At 49.5% G+C, this 16216-nt stretch overlaps 1 protein-coding gene across 1 annotated transcript in view; it reads left to right on the top strand.

Annotated features, from left to right (window-relative positions):
• Thsd4 (thrombospondin, type I, domain containing 4) overlaps positions 1 to 15907 on the top strand; it is a gene marked incomplete in the record, with an annotated part of 530583 nt that extends 514676 nt beyond the window's left edge. The window contains 5 exon segments of the mRNA XM_013518949.1: positions 521 to 694; positions 1453 to 1626; positions 3740 to 3919; positions 6013 to 6157; positions 10670 to 15907. Of these exon segments, the coding sequence (XP_013374403.1) occupies positions 521 to 694; positions 1453 to 1626; positions 3740 to 3919; positions 6013 to 6157; positions 10670 to 10812 (816 nt within the window).
• Between the last annotated feature and the right edge of the window lie 309 nt (positions 15908 to 16216).

Raw genomic sequence — 16216 nt, 5'->3', positions numbered from 1 at the left:
CCAGAGCTAAGGAATCCTCAGTCCCCCGTGAAGAACCATCCCAGGGGTGCCCACCTGCTGTGTTTACAGATCACAGTTACACTAACAGCTGGACAGGGTTCCGGCCAGGGCAGCTCACCCACAGCCCGCCTCGTGGTGAGCCCGTGCACTCCTTGTCTACTGACCTTGTTGGTTCCATGTGCCTTGGGAAATTGGAGCCTCGTGTGGTGACACATGCTTGTCATTCCAGCACTCAGGAGGCTGAGGCAGGAAGATCGCCATGAATTCACAGCCAGCCTGAACTACATAGCGAGACCCTACCTCAAAACAAGCACCAAGCAGAGTTGACTCCTTCCAATTTTGCTCTATTTGATAGGTTGGAAAACCAAGGCCCAGAGAGTGAAGTAGGCAGGATTCCCTAGGGCTGCTCCTGGGAGTCCCTGCACTCAGCGGACCCCGCGAGGCAAGTGGCCTCACCCCGTCCAGGGGCAAGTGACACAGAAGGAGGCCCCGGCGCTGACGCGGGCTTGCTGTGTTTCAGTGCTCCGTGCCCTGCGGCGTGGGGCAGAGAACCCGAGACGTGAAGTGCGTGAGCAACCTGGGCGACGTGGTGGCCGACGAGGAGTGCAACATGAAGCTCCGGCCCAACGACATCGAGAACTGCGACATGGGGCCCTGCGCCAAGAGCTGGTTCCTGACCGAGTGGAGCGAGAGGGTAGGTGCCAGGCGCACTGTTGCGGGGTCCCGAGCAGGGCGCTGGCTGCGGACCCCAGGGCTGATGGGCGCGGGACTCGAGAAGAGGCCCGGGTTTCGTTGTTCCAGGCTGTGTCCTCTCTCGAGGGCTGAGGACTGGAGGCGGAGAAGAGAATGTGAGAAGAACTCGCTGGGTCTCCTTAGCGACTTCACTAAACAGTGACACAGGAGGAGGATTTAGCTCAGCGGCACAGTGCCTGCCTGGCGAGCGGGAGGTTGTGAGTTCGATTCCCTGTACTGGAAAAAAACAAAACAAATTATTTTAAAAAGTGACACAGGAAATGTAGTGAGCGACAGCCTCACACCTTGCTTCGTCCTGTGCCTGCCGCGGTATAATGGGCTTCAGCCAATGGTAGGCGCCTTCTCAGCTTTTGGATAACTAAAAAACGCTTAAATCCTGTGCGCCCCCTAGCGGCCTGGCCTCCGTAAATCGTGAGTTTGAGACCAGCCTGGAGTGCATAGCGAGACCCTGACTCAAAAAATCAAGAAAGTTACCGGGTGTGGTGGTGCATGCCTGTAATCCCAGGAGGCTGAGGTAGCAAGACCTTGTCTCAAAAATGCAAGCAAAAGGGCTCACAAGGGGCGACCACTGGAGTGGAGCGAGCTGAGGGTGAAGTTGGGGAGGAGGCGCAGGGAGAGGGACCTCCAGGGACCCTCACACTTCCAGGGACCCCTGGACCACGTGTCTGCCCTCTAATGTGCCTCCTCCTTGTCCCGCAGTGCTCGGCCGAGTGCGGGGCCGGCGTGCGGACGCGCTCCGTGGTGTGCATGACCAATCACGTCAGCAGCCTGCCCCTGGAGGGCTGCGGGAACAACCGGCCAGCCGAGGCCACCCCCTGCGACAACGGGCCCTGCGCGGGCAAGGTGGAGTGGTTCTCGGGGAGCTGGAGCCAGGTGAGTGGCCAGGGACAGAGCCGGCGTGAGGTGGGGTCTGTCCCTCGCCAGAGGCAGCAGCTCAGCAGAGGGGTTAAGAGGCAGGACTTCAAGAAAGGTGTCCCAGCTTTGAACCCAGCTGAGCCGCTGCTACCCCTGACCCTGGAGAAGACGCTACCTGGGCTATTGGCGCTGCATTGTCAGCAGAACTCAGCCACGACCTAGTAGGTGCTCATTTAAGCACTCGGGTGACACCCAGCATCCCTGCCCTCGGGAGCGTCTGGCCTGGCACAGTTTCCTTGTCTCTAAGATGCTGGGGATGAGGGCTGCACATGAAGTTGTGAAATATGGCCCCTAAGATGTCAAAGCGCCAGACATACATGAAACACAGGAAGTCTTAGCAGCTGCTGCTGTTGCTGCTGCTGGCACCAGGAATAAAGCCAGTTTTGCCCACACTTTAGTGTCAGAAGCTAAAGTGGGGGAAGTCGCAGTTGCACATTATAAAGAACAGGTGAGGGCCAGGGAGAGAGCTCAGTGGTGCAGTGTCTGCCTGGCAAGCGCAAGGTCCTGAGTTTTGATTCCCCGTACCTAAAAAAACAAAAAAGAACAGGTGATACCAAGTGCTTAGTAAAAAAATGAATTGATGAGTTCAGTTTTTCCCTCCCTGCTCCAGTACTGCATGTAAATCCTTTCAGGAAATGGGAATAGTCATTCTCCGCCTGCCTCCTTGCAATTACTGCCACGTTCCAGTTCTCGGGCTGCCTAGCGTCTGGCCTGCAGTGCTGCCCGGCTCTACAGGGACATTTTGGCCAATGCCCCTCATGTGCACATTTCTGGGGCCTCTGGCACCATAGAGAATTGTATTTCTTAAGTCACTTTAAAAACAGACCTTAAAAAATCAGCTGCCTTGTCCTTCTAAATCACTACAAGGCCTTTGGAAAGCAATTTGGCAATAAAAGTCAAGAACCACAAAAATACTCATTTGCCTGGTGAAGGAAATAGTCACAAAAGGAAAAAGGGTTTTTCAGCTGGACATGGTAGCTCATGCCTGTAATCCCAGCGCTGGGGAGGCTGAAGCAGGAGGATTGCCACAAGTTCGAGCCAGCCTGGGCTGCAGAGTGAGTTCAAGGCCAGCCTGAACCACATAGTGAGACCATCTCAAAAACAAAACAAAAACAGTGTTAAGAGGAAAGCAAACATGAACAAAAACATGTTACAAAGCCATATATACCATCTGGGAGCAGACAGCTATCTGCATCGTATTTTTAATGGGCTCACAGAATGTGCCCCCCCCAACCGTGGCATCACCACCTGCCTGGCCTCTGTGGGTGCCGTATGTGTGGGCTTCAGCCACTTTCCAGGGAAAAGCAGAGCACACCATGGGCAAAATTCCTGCCCGCCTCCCTGTTGGGCAGGGAGGGTCAGCACGGAGGACATTGTCCCACGTCAGGGGTGCCCTTCTCCATCTGTGTGTCTGAAGGATTTGAATCGAGCCCCTGCCAGGAGTGGTGGTGCAGCCCTGTAATCCCACCACTTGGGAGGCTGAGACAGGAGGATCGTTGGGAGTTCGAGGCCAGCCTGGGCTACAAAGTGAGCGTAAGGCCAGGCTGAACTGCATAGCGAGACCCTGTCTCAAAAAGACAAAAAGAAAAAAATGAATCGAGCCCCTCCGGCCACAGGTGTACAGCTCTGGGAGGCTGACATCCCAACCCGAGCCCTAACTCTCCACCCCCCAAGAGACCAGTAGATAAAACCCAGCATCGGCTCATCAGTGTCACTGTGACCCTCTGGGAGGTGTCGCAGTCCCCTGGACAGAAACAACCACAGCAGCTGGCTGCTGGTTGCTGTAGAGAGTTTGAGGGGAGCTGTCCGTGCCAGCCCAGAAGCAGCATGATGTGGGGGACGGGCCTCCTCAGGGTCTCACAGAGCAGGGCACTGAGGCTCCGCGCTGGGGGCAGAGCCGCTAGGAAAACCGGAAGCCACATGCAGCGTCTCCTGCAGAAACGTGTTCAGGCCCCTGGGGTTCTCCCTCGCCAGGTCGGGGGCAGAGCACATGCTGTCCCCTGACGGACGTTCGTTCTCGTCACCGTCCTGTCCGTCAAATGACACTGTCTTTCTCTGCTTCTTTCTCCAGTGCTCCGTGGAGTGTGGGAATGGGACACAGCAGCGGGAGGTGATTTGTGTTAGGAAGAACGCGGACACCTTTGCCGTGCTGGAGCCCTACGAGTGCGCCTTCCTGGAGCGGCCGCCCAGCCAGCAGTCCTGCCACCTCAAGCCTTGTGGGGCCAAATGGTTTAGCACGGAATGGAGCATGGTGAGTGGGGGCTCTTGATGGAGCCACGTTAAAGCCACTTCCCTACTCACCTTCCTTACCTGCCTCGGGGCTGGATTCCCATAGTGACCTACAACCTGCAGAGTCGGGGGAGACTCAAGGCTTGGATTACCTTGGCTTCTAAACTGGATAGGTCACACGCAGTTACTCCCAAGCTTCTCCGAGAATCTAGTCTGAAAAGACCAATTGTAGGCCCATCCTGGCCAAAAAACTTGTATTTTTTTGGTTTGGTTTGGTTTTTGTTTAGGTTTTTTTGGCGGGGGGTGGGGTTTTTTTTGTCTTTTTGAGACAGGGTTTCACTATGTAGTTTAAGCTGGCCTTGAACTCACTTTGTAGTCCAGGCCTGCCTCAAACTAGCAGTGATCCTCCTGCCTCAGCCTCCTGAATGCTGGGATTATAGGCATTCGCCATCACGCCTGGCCAGAAACTTGTATTGTAACAAACAGGACACAGGTGTCTTTGGCCTGCATTTTGAGAAACACTGCTGCAGAGGGATGAAGGTAGAAAGGATTTGACTAGCCAGTAAACTTAGAGATTAATTCATCTTAAAAATATTTCCTAGTTTCTACTGCTGAAAAAGCCTAGAAACAATGACAGATCCAGTAAGGAAGGGCACCCCTACATCTGGAAGGTGACTTTGAGAATCCATTGGCACAATAAAGAACCGGGGATTCTAAGAGGAATGGCAGATTCCAGATCTGGGAAGTGTTTCCCCACGCAGTAAGAAGTTACAGTAAGAAGTTCTAAAAGACAGCAGAGCTCACGTCCACAGCACTGAAGAGGCAACCCTTAGAGGCCCCCATTAGCCAGTGATGGCACAGCTTGAGCAGCAGTAAAAATGCTAACGACAGCAGACTTAAATGAAACACATTACACATGTTTCACCACATCCATCTGTAATAATTTTTAAAAACTAATAGGCACCACTATAGTATGTTAGAGAACCAACTTGTTCTAAAAAGTGGAATGTAAAGGAAAAGAAGTAAGCACTCACTCAGTCTTTTTCTTAAAAAAAAAAATGGTACCACTGGATAACCAAAAAGTAAACATGAGAGTGGGAGAAGTAGGATTCTTGAAAAGAAGAAACGATAGGATTAGAAAAATCACCGTCATCAGCTCCATATGAACCAATGGGTCTGGACACTGCATATCAATATGATGTCCACAGAATGGAGGCGAGCATACAGTTCTATAAATCAAACCTGCCCCTGTGAAGACCTCTTCTAGATCCAACTTCCAATTAACAGAAATACAGTAATACTTTGGTTCACAAACTTAATTCATTCCACAGTTCTGGGGAAGATGGCTGCAGTCATGTTCGTTGTCCAATGTGGAGCTCACAGATGGAAACAAAATTTTGCCAAATGCCTCTGTCTTCGAACCGAATTGTTCGTAAACATAAGCATTCGTGAACCGGTGTTACTGTACGGAGAACAGAAGCACACATTAAAAGACACCAGGGGGTTGCTGTCAGCAACATAGGACTCTAAGGAACTCTGCAGAACCCATGGCTCAGTTTCTTTGATCAAATAAAAACGACAGTAGTTATGACTGTAACCATTACACCACAGCTAGCAAAAGAGGCGGTACAAGAGAGGAAATCTGTGGATTAAACAAGGGAAAAAAAGACAGTCAGTTGCGATGTGCAGGCCTGATATGGATCCTGATTTCTACACCGAAAGAATCATTTTGAAAATCTGTAAGTTTCATGAGAAAAGTGGAAATAGGAATCCTGTATGTCTGAAGATAACAGGGAACCATTGTTAACTTTTAGGTGTAACAATGATGTTGTGATTTTTAAGGGTCTTTGTCTTGTAGAGGTACAAAGTAAAATCTATAGAAAAAATGTCTCTAGATCGGCTTCAGAACAGAATGAAAGTGGAACACGTGGGGGTGCATGGGCTCGGTTGGCACAAGTTGCTAGTTGTTGATGCCGGCTGACAGTTGCCTAGGAGTTTGACTGGCTACTGCATCTCCTTTTGGAAGGTGTTGGCTATTTCTCAGCATCCTCCCCGTTGGTGTGCAGAGCTGAAGGGCTGCTGGGTAACCTGACCTCCCCCTTTATTGCCACACAGTGCTCCAAGAGCTGCCAGGGTGGCTTTCGTGTCCGGGAAGTGCGGTGCCTGGCAGATGACATGACCCTAAGTAATCTCTGTGACCCTCAGTTGAAACCAGAAGAGAGAGAATCCTGCAACCCTCAGGACTGCATCCCTGAAATTGGTGAGTAGAGATTCCTGAGTTGGAGGAGAGGTCTGGGTTTTTTAAAGCTCTGCCAAGTTCTCTGTTGTAAAAATGCCAATTCCATCCGGGACTCCCTGTGACCTTGTGCACAGTGGCAGTGTTCAGAAGGTCAAAGCAGCTTTGAAATTCTTAGCGTAAGAATGTAAAATGACTGTTCACAGCACGGTTGGATATCCAAGCTGCCTAGCAGAAGACAAACTTCAGGACAAATTGATTAAAATAAAAATGAACATAACGATTCGATTCTGTCACCATCCTTAAGTGGTAAAACGTGGGGCTGGAGATGTAGGTCAGCTGCAGAGCTCTTGCCTACAGTGCTTAAGGCCCTGGCTTCAGTCCCCAACTCTGTGAAAAAAAAAAGAAAAGTAGTAAAATTTTGCCTTAATTGTCCGTGAGAGGGAGCCTGGAGACACCCGCATGCAGCTGGGAGGTCGAGGAGAGCAGGGAGGGCCAGGAATGGGGAGAGACGGTGACAGTCGAAGCAGGTTTCCTCAGTGCATAGCGCAGACCCAGGGTCCAGAGGACACAGTTGACTCAAGAAGTGGGCGGTGACAGTGGACAGCTGGGCTCCATGATGGATAGAGTCCTGCAGGGAACAGCAGCGCTAATTCAGAGGACCCCACCCGCCACCTTGAAATGGGACCCAGCTCCTCGGAGGACAGCACTGGTGAGAGCTGGAAGTCCAACTGAAGGTGCCCTGCACAAGACCTGGGCAAAGAAGGGTGCTATGAAGATGGCGAAGACACAGTGCAGAGTCACAATGGATGCCCAAGTGCCGCCCAGATCTACGCAGAATATTCTGCCAGGCTGCGTCAGGACTGGCTCCGGAACAGACATGCTAGACCCCCTTATCAGAACTCTTCCTGTCTCCACAGCAATAGCACAGGAAGCACGGATGTCACAATAGACTGTCAGGCAGTGGATTTCTCCTGCGATTTCAGTGAGCTGACCCAATGTGCTTTCCGTACCAGGAAAGTTGTGCTGTTTGCATAATGGGTGCTCTGTCATCAAGATCTTCCTGTGTGCCAGTAATAGCTACTAAGTAAAAGTTATGGGGGTGACTATTCCCAGAAAACCCCCCAAAACGTGCATTCCTTAGTATATTAGTTGATTTTCTATCATTGTGACCAAATAGCTGGGAAGAAAAACTTAGAGGAGAAAAGGTTTACAGTGGTACCTCAATTCATGATCGCTTTGGTTTGGAGCAATTTGGTTCACAACAGAAGCATTTGGCAAAATTTTGTTTTTGTTTGTGAACTCTGCATTGGGTGATGAACACAAGCACGGCCATCTTTCCCGCAAAACATGAATGTGGCCATCTTTTCCAGAATCGTGGAATGAATTAAGTTTGTAAACTGAGATTCCACTGTACTTGGGCTCAGAATTTCAGAAGTTTTAGCTGAGTTGCTGTGGGTCTGGGGTGCCGTGGAATATCACAATGAGATATCATGGTGGGACACCACAGTGGAACGTCATGGTGGAACATCATGGCAGAGTATCAGAATGGAACATCATGGTGGAACATTATAACAGAGGAAAACTGCTCACTATATGGAAGCCAGGAAGTGGAGTAGGAAGGAAAGAGCCAGAGCCAGAGAAAAAGATATAGTTCCCAACCTCATGTCCTTGCCATCCACCTCCTGTTTCTGTCACCCCCCAATAATGTCATGAAATCATGCCGTCACCCATGGATTAATCTGTGGATGAAGTGAGAGCCCTGGTGATCCTGTCACTGTTCTAGACCCCGCCTATGAGCACCGCTGCAATACATGAGTCTTTTGGGGATCACCTCTTATTTACCCCATAATGCACAGGAAGAAAATTAACAAGCAGCATCTAAGACTGGCAACAGAAAAATAATCAAAAAGTAAAAATAAGAAAACCGTGCTGTGGGACATAAAAGGAAACATAAGTGGATAGAATAACTAACACTTCCTGAGAACAAAGACTCAATATTTTAAAGATAATAAAAGAATTGCCTGCACAGAGCTTGCCTTGTGTATTGATCAACTCTTTGTCACTATAGCAGAACACCTGAGGCAAGCTAACTTTATAAATAAAAGAGGTTCACTTGGCTCACAGGCATCAGACTTTGGGGATTAAATGCTTGCATGAGTCAGGGGACAAACTATGTTCAAGCCACAGCTGTTTCCCAGGTATGCATGCATATGATGAAGCTACAGAAATGAAAACTACACATTACCAACGTAGACAGGGACGGGCATGCCAGTGTTACATACAGAATTCTGAAGCAGACTTCTTTACACAAGAGAAATTAAATGTGATAAAGGTTGAACGTTAAGTGAAGAGAGACTTCCACAGTATTGAAACAATCAAAGATCTGTTTAAAAAAAAAAGCCTTAGCTCTTATACCACGTACAAATAGCACACGTGCCTAATGGATTAACGATCCTAACATAAAACACAGTGTAAAAAATCAAGGAAAAAATATACATTTCTCTGAATTGGTAAAAAACTTTGTGAGACTCCAAACCATAAATGAGGCTATGTGTGAAATTAAAAACAATTTTCATGGTAAATCATCGTACCCGAAGTTGAAAGGAAGAGAAGGAGAGGGAGAGGAAGAGAACAGGAAAAATTTGTTAGAAAACATTTGAAGCCGGGCATGGTGGTGCACGCCTATAATCCCAGCACTCGAGAGGCTGAGGCAGGAGGATTGCCATGAGTTTGAGCCCCGTCTAGGCTACATAATGAGTTCAAGGTCAGCCTAAGTTGCATAGCAAAACCCTGTCTCAAAAAAAAAAAAAAAAAACCCCAGAAAATTAAAAAAAGAAAACATTTGAAACACATCTAAGGAGGAAAGGATGTGTTATAATCAACCTAAAAGACAGCAACCAACCAGGAAGGTTAGGAATAATACTGAAATAACTACCTTGGGTCCCTTAGCATTGCCAGGGCCACACAGGTGAAACTTTATTTGAATTTAGATCACAAGTTGCTATATTACTTTAAAAGTAATATAGCATATTATGAATGAACATTGAAAAGAAACATATATACAGTCTGCTTGTCTCAGCCCACAGACATGGATAATTCAAGAAGGTCGAAATTGCCAGATCTGTGGAATTGATTATATAAGTTTCCAAGCTCAGAGTGACTCATGTGTTCCGAAGCTCTGCCGCTCAGCTAGCAAGCGTTTGTCAAAAGTTTCTTACTAATTTCTCGTGATTTTTTTTTTAACCACCCCAGTTAGCTTGTCTATGGTATCTTTGCAAGGAGGAAAAACTGTTTGGCTTGATAAGAAATTGAATTACGGATAAAAGGGAAACGATAAGACCAACAAAGGAGAATATGTAAATACAACTTTGGTATTTTTTGATATGCCTTACAACTGCACAGTCAGAGACAAAGCAACTAAAAACACCCAGGGCCTGAGCCCAAGTTGTAAACTACAGAGCGCATACCGTCCAGGGGCTTCCTGGCCAGCTCTGAAGGTAAAGAAAGTAGGTGTATATTTTGGTTTTAATGCTAAAGAAGAAAATAGTATGTGAGTATAGGGTTTTTTTAAAAATTTGCAAACATTATTACGATTTTTCATTTTATCCCAAAAAGCCATTACTAAATCATCTAACAACTGAAAACATTTTAGAATCAAATAAATGCCATTCAGGTAGACAAAACATTAGATCCCTAATATACACAGAGCTCACTCAAATTAATTTTTTTAGAAAGCCAAGTGAATAAAATGAAAAGATAAAAATAAAAGCGAGCGATCCGCTTTTGTAAAAGATGAGAGACTTAAAGAAATCTACCATAAGAAGCTGAAAAAAAATACTTAAGCAGCTAGTATTAGAAATGCAAATTTAAACAAGCACAGGAGCATCTATTTTTCTGTAAGATCAGCAGATTCTTTAAAAGTGAGCTAATCTTCTCTGGCAGAGTTGTGGAGGAAGGGTCAAGCTCTTTGGCCTTTTTGGAGAGATCAAAATCTCGTTATGTTCAGCTTCTAGGAATTTATACTAAAGGTTTGCTCTTGAAAATGTACAAAATACACAGATACATAAAGAACAGGGCTCAGGGGCTGGGGATTTAGCTCAGCGGCAAAAGCGCCTGCCTGGCAAGCCTGAGGTCGTGAGTTCAATTCCCGGTATCAAAAAAAAAAAAGTCTCACAAACTGGGTCTTAAATTTATATACAAAAGCAAGAGCCAGCAGGGCATGGTGGTACAGACCTGTAATCCCAGCACTCAGGAGGCTGAGTCAGGAGGATCACCATGAGTTTGAGGCCAGCCTGAGCTACACAGTGAATTCAAGGCCAGCCTGAACTAGATTGTGAAAGCTTGTCTTAAAAAAAACAATGAATGAATGAATGGATGGATGAAAAAACACTGTAAGCTGTTGGCACACACACACACCTCACATAGGTGATAAACAGCAGAGCCAGAATGAAAAGCTGCACCTGCTTCCCTTACTTTCCGCTGGTCCCGGCTTGTTTTGGGCTCAAGCAGTCTCTTTTGCTGTCTTCCCTGCAGATGAAAACTGCCAGGACAAGTACTACAACTGCAACGTGGTGGTGCAGGCGCGCCTCTGCGTCTACAACTACTACAAGACGGCCTGCTGCGCGTCTTGTACCCGGGTAGCCGCCAGGCACACTGGCTTCCTGGGGAGCAGATAACGCACATCCCTGGTCCTGGGGTGCTGCCGGCCAACGAAACGTCGTTACCACCCTCAGCTCTGGCCACATGTTCCTTGGGTGCCGGGAGCTCGGTGCCAGGGTGTTAGAAAACCACAGCAAGCCCCTTCCACATTGCCATGGACTCAGGACCCTGAGGACCCGGCCCCTGAGAACAGTGCGCTCGCAGCCCTGGTGTTGAGCAAGTGGGCGGATGTTCCTGCCGGGTGCTCCTGGCTTCTCCAAAGTGAGCACCCCCTGGAGGTCAGAGGAGGCAGCGCCCCCGTCCAGACTTCCTAAGCCGCGATGACACATGCACCCCTCTCTGACCTCAGCCCACTGTGCCTGTTTTTACTCCCAAAGCCATCAGCCCGTCTTCCTGCCTTAGGACACCTAACCTCACGTCTGGGGCGCTGTCTGGTGCTGCAGCCGGTGTACTCCCTGATGCCAGCTCCTTAGCGTCCCAGATGGGAGGCGGCAGATGAGTCGTTCTCCCACTGTTTTTCTGACAAGGAATCTGAGGCCCAGCTCAGGATCTGCCATGTGGGAGAGCTGAGTGCCTGCCCGGTCGCCTGCCCACAGCCCTCACCTATCCCAGTCACCACATGGGGGCTAAAGGAGGCACTTTCCTTTCCAGCCAGGAGGCTGAGACGTTTCCCACCAGCAAACACAGCCAGGATTCAGCCTCTTCCCTCCACAGTGGGAAGGCCAGGCCCTCTGTCTGATGCCAGGGACGGCTCCGGCTTCCCTAAATCCATCATCAACAGAACAGTGCTGGGGACAGGACAGCCACAGTGGGAGCCTGGGGGTGCCTGATATTCTGGTTCCAGCCCAAGTGACACGTCCCTCTCGCCGTCCTCAGCCATCTTTCTCCGTGCCTTGCGTGGCCGGTGCAAGGTCTAGCCTGTGGGTCCCGCAAATACTCCAGGTCGTATTAGAAAGAGTCTCACTTTGGTCTTTCTGGAGTGCGTTACGGCTTTTGCTCTGTGCCTTCTAACCCTCCCCTCACCACATGACTCACAGCCGTCACCTCCCGTAGACTTGACCAAGATCCGTGTCCCTGCAGCCAGCCTGGAAGGAGCCGTGAACACTACATCCGGTCTCCCAGCTCATTTCACCCAGCAAGGGAACCGCAGAGGCCTCTGGCCTGAAGTGGGGTGCACTGCACCTTGAAAAGTGAACTAACTAAAAAACAATTCAATTTTTTTTTCTTTCATCCATCAGGAAGAATATCAGGCTAAACAACTGTGGACTTGTAAATGTCTCCCGTTTTAGGTCCTGGGTGTATTTCCCTTTCAAAGCAAGCCTTACGCTTACCTGAGCATTTTGACTGGAAACCCTGCGAAGATGATGAGGATTTGCAGAGCTCTGGGCCCTGTCGGGCTCACCCGCTTGCATCCCTCCAGCCTCAGGCCTGCAGGAGCTCTGGGTGGTGCTCTGGGGGGTGTCCTGCCTGCTCCTGAACCTGGGGTGCCCAGGTGCATTTCCTGGGGCGTCCCAGCCTCTGCCTGCATTCCGGCCCCGGCTGCAGCACTACAGGGCACAAGGAGACCAGAGACGCCCAGAAATGCAAGTTTCTGTCCTATGCCTGTCCCTTACTCGGGCCTAGTCTGCCTTCTTGTTTTTCCGAACGCTGTGCCTTCAGGGCCTGCTGAACAAGCAGCCCTTGCGAGCTGCTTGGAGAGTTTTTCTCCACACGTAGGGGCCACCAAGGCCAGTAGGTACAGAGAGGAGGCTGGTTTAGCACAGGCAAAGAATAAGTTCTAGCAATCAAAGTCACCCACGAAGGGTGCAGGCCACCACACCGAGGGAGCTCTCTGTCTCCAGAGACCTCGCTGACCTGGGGGAGAGGAACACCGCCTCAGTCCTTCCAACTCAGGAATTCTTGCTCCTGGGTGGCTGTGTCTCTTTGGCATCCAACACTGTCCCCAGCAGTGTTACCTAACCACTTCTCTGAGAGGACGGGTCCTCCCAGGACCTGGCCATCCTGCTAAGGGTGGGGTTGGGCCAGCCCATGCCTTCACAGGGAGAAGAGGACCCCAGCTAGGGGCCTTTTTCTTTCCAGCAAACAATCGAGCTATTCTTGGGGTTCAGCATAGTTGGGACCAGGTGACTAGAACAGAGGCTTTGTCAGCTTGCAGTCTGAGAAAGCCGATCCACGCCTGTTGCGCTGTTCTCGTTTGGCCCCTAACCACGTGTTCCTGCTGCGCAACGCGGCCCACGGGGACTTGGGTATTTGCGGCGATCCCTTTCCGGGGCGGAGTCTAAGGAAAGCCCACCTCGGGGCGCTCTCCCTCCAGACAGTGCTGTCTCCTTTCCCAGCACCCCTTTCCTCCCTGTCCTCTCATCACCCACCAGCGCCTTCCCAGGCGCCAATGTGGAATGGAAATTTATATGTTCATACTGCCCTCCCCCCCCATAGTGTATTGCCTTATTCCCTGCTCTGAATTTTAAAATTAGATAAATTAAAGCTATTATGGGTTTTCCCTCTGAGAACTCAGCACAACCCCAGACAGAAATCGTGCCTCTCCCAGCCTAGGCGAGGGCCACCTCCTGACCTCCGTCCTTCCCAGCCCGAGGGCCACCTGCAGGTCCAGCCCTTGGAAAAAGGACCGGAAATATCGGACGCTGCAAAGCTCCTTGCATGCCCACCGCTAGAGGGAGCCAATTCCCTTCAGTGAAGGTTTGCGGTCCGCCCAGCTGATGGGAACACCTAGGACGGGAGCTCTCAGAACCGTCCCTGTCTGTCCCTCTGCCTTCCTGCTCCGTCTCAGGGCTCTTTGGGGTGTTTTTCTTCATTTCCCTTAGTATCTACCAGTCTCGCATTCCCAGGGTAGCTTTATGAAAGGACAGAAAATGGGAGACACTAGTTTGACTTGTTTTTACCAGGCGTGCTGTTTGACACCAAGAGAGCTCTAGATATTACTGTACTAAACTAGTGTGTTCACTTTTTTTCCATTAGTATCGCTCGGGTAGAGTTGGGATAACAATTTTTAAAAGAGAAAGAAAACATACATCGAAGTGATAAGAAAGACAACCAGAAGTTAAACCAGATTGAATAATCTAGATCAACCCAGTAGGTGGAGACCAGCATCCCGTCCTTGCCATTTTTAACATGGTTTAGATGGAGAAATAGACACTTTACCAGAAAAGAAACTGATTGATATGAAATTGGAGAGCTAATGGCTTAGCTAACAGGTGCTGGATCTAAACAGATCACAAGACTAGATTAAAACCCAGATCTTAACAACTCACAGGGAAGCAACAGAAAGACCTACCTTTGGATTTTTGAAAAACTATACAAGTAAAAGGTGAAGAGATGTGTTTCAGTTGACAAAACTCAAGGAAGGGGGATGGAGCCACCAAAATTGGAAACTCACAGGATGTTTGGGTGGTATGAGAACACATGGGCACCACGTTTTGTCTGGGACCACACTTCGGGAGACTGTTGACCGTGTGTAACATCCAGGTGGGGAAAACCAGGTGGTTGGCTAGAAAGAGCTGGAAGGACCTCGTGAGGGTGTGGAGCCTGCAGAAGGTTTGAGCACCATGAGAGCCATCCTAGGCCCGGGAGGGAGAAGCTACAGGGAGCCGGATGTTTGCTCTTGCAGGAGAACCAAGCATCAGTGTCAGAGGCCAGGTGGTGACTGGCCCATCCTTGGAGGTGTCTCCAAAACCACATGACCATGTGTCAGGATATAGGAGAGGGTCTCAGACATCTAGCTGGGCATCACGGTGTTCAAGGTCATTTCCAATTCTGGGCTGTGGTGATTATGTTACTAGAACAACTTTGTGTGGGCTCTGAGTGTGACCCTCGTATGTCCTGTCCCATTTTGCCACCATATCTGCCATTTCAGACCCATCGATGCTTCCGTCCCCTACGCTGAATGTGGCCTTGTATCTCAGAGAACCACTGGCACCTTGGCCAGAGCTGCCCTGTGTGGTCCTGTGTCACAGAAAACGCAGATATGATGGGACCAGGGAGGCGGTGCGTCCGTTAGCCAAGAGCCCTTTACCTCCCACCTGTCTCTCTCGGCTCGTTTCTTTCATCCACCTCTGCTGGGACAAAGTGATTCTCTCTGCCATGAACCAGGCCCGGTTCCTGCTTCTCCCCAGATTCTCCTTGTGCTATGGCACAGTGACCACTGGATGGTGGCACCTTCCGGTCAACATTCTCAGCGTCTTCCAGACCGTGAGCCCCTGCGCGGTGCCAGGAAACCCCTGCTGGTACCTAAAGGAACCCCCACCTGCCTCGACCCCCTGCTCCCCCTGCAGTTTGACAGAAGGATATACTTTGTGATAACTTATTATGTTGTTCTTTGTAAATACAAGATGTTTATAGGAAATATGTATTCTGATCTCTATCTGCAGAATAAGTCACTACACCAAAATAGTTCTATAATTTAGAGTATGTTAATTTTAAAGGGACCGAATAGGTATTTATTTGCATATACCATCCACACTTGTATAAAATCATCTGACCATACTAACCAGCTTCCTGGAATGTTGCTACCCCACACTGCCTTATTCTAAGTCCATTTTTACCATCATTTAGTACTCGGACGAGTCAAACTCCTTGGGGTTTAAGATTGAATATAAATTACTCTCTTTTTGACTGGTCAGGGCTTTCACCAGGGCATCGCTCCTGGACGTGATTGCCATCTTTCCATTTTTAACATTGTATTTCCTCATATAATCTGCCCACTCCTTGTCCCTACACATCTGCAGGACACAGGGCCTGTCCCACAGCCTTCTTGTCCTCCTTGTGTCTCCTGCTACTAGGCCCGCCAGGGTCAGAGCGGCAGATCGGGCGGGGAGAGGCTTGAAGGCCTGTGGCTCCAGTAGTCCCTGCTGGGGACCGGGGCCAGGGTGACAAGGTTGTCCTGTGACTGTGGAGCCAGGAGCAAGAGGCAAGGAGCCCACCGCACACTCCGTCCACCCCAGCTCCTGGGCGGTGTGAAACTGTTACATAAGGAGTGGAGAGTAGGTGGTGGATTATACGAGTAAATGTGGCCTGTTTTCAGGAGAAATGACAACTATTTTTGTGTATGACTAATTTATTTTTATTGTAAAAATACAATAAAGTGGTTAAAAGATCTGCGGCGTTAACGTGTGTGTTTTCTCTGACCTTGTCCATGGTCTATCCTCATTGTTTCCAACAGCTCCCTCCAAGAAAGATTCAGCTGTCTCAAGCGCAGCTGGCTCGTCACATGAGGGCTTTGGGGGCTGTCTGTGTGGCTGGATCAGTTAGGGCCCCAGAAATACCTTCAGTAAAAAGAACCTCAGCCCGTGGTGCACACCTGTAATCCCAGCACTCGGGAGGTTGAGGCAGGGGAATTGCTCCAAGTGCAAGGTCCACCTGAACTATAGCAACACCTTGTCCCCCATCTGAAAAAAAGTCTTCTGT

This window comes from Chinchilla lanigera, unplaced genomic scaffold (assembly GCF_000276665.1).
Source record: "Chinchilla lanigera isolate Chin_1 unplaced genomic scaffold, ChiLan1.0 scaffold00049, whole genome shotgun sequence".
Taxonomy (NCBI): domain Eukaryota; kingdom Metazoa; phylum Chordata; class Mammalia; order Rodentia; family Chinchillidae; genus Chinchilla; species Chinchilla lanigera.
This window is presented reverse-complemented; position numbering and strand designations above follow the sequence as displayed.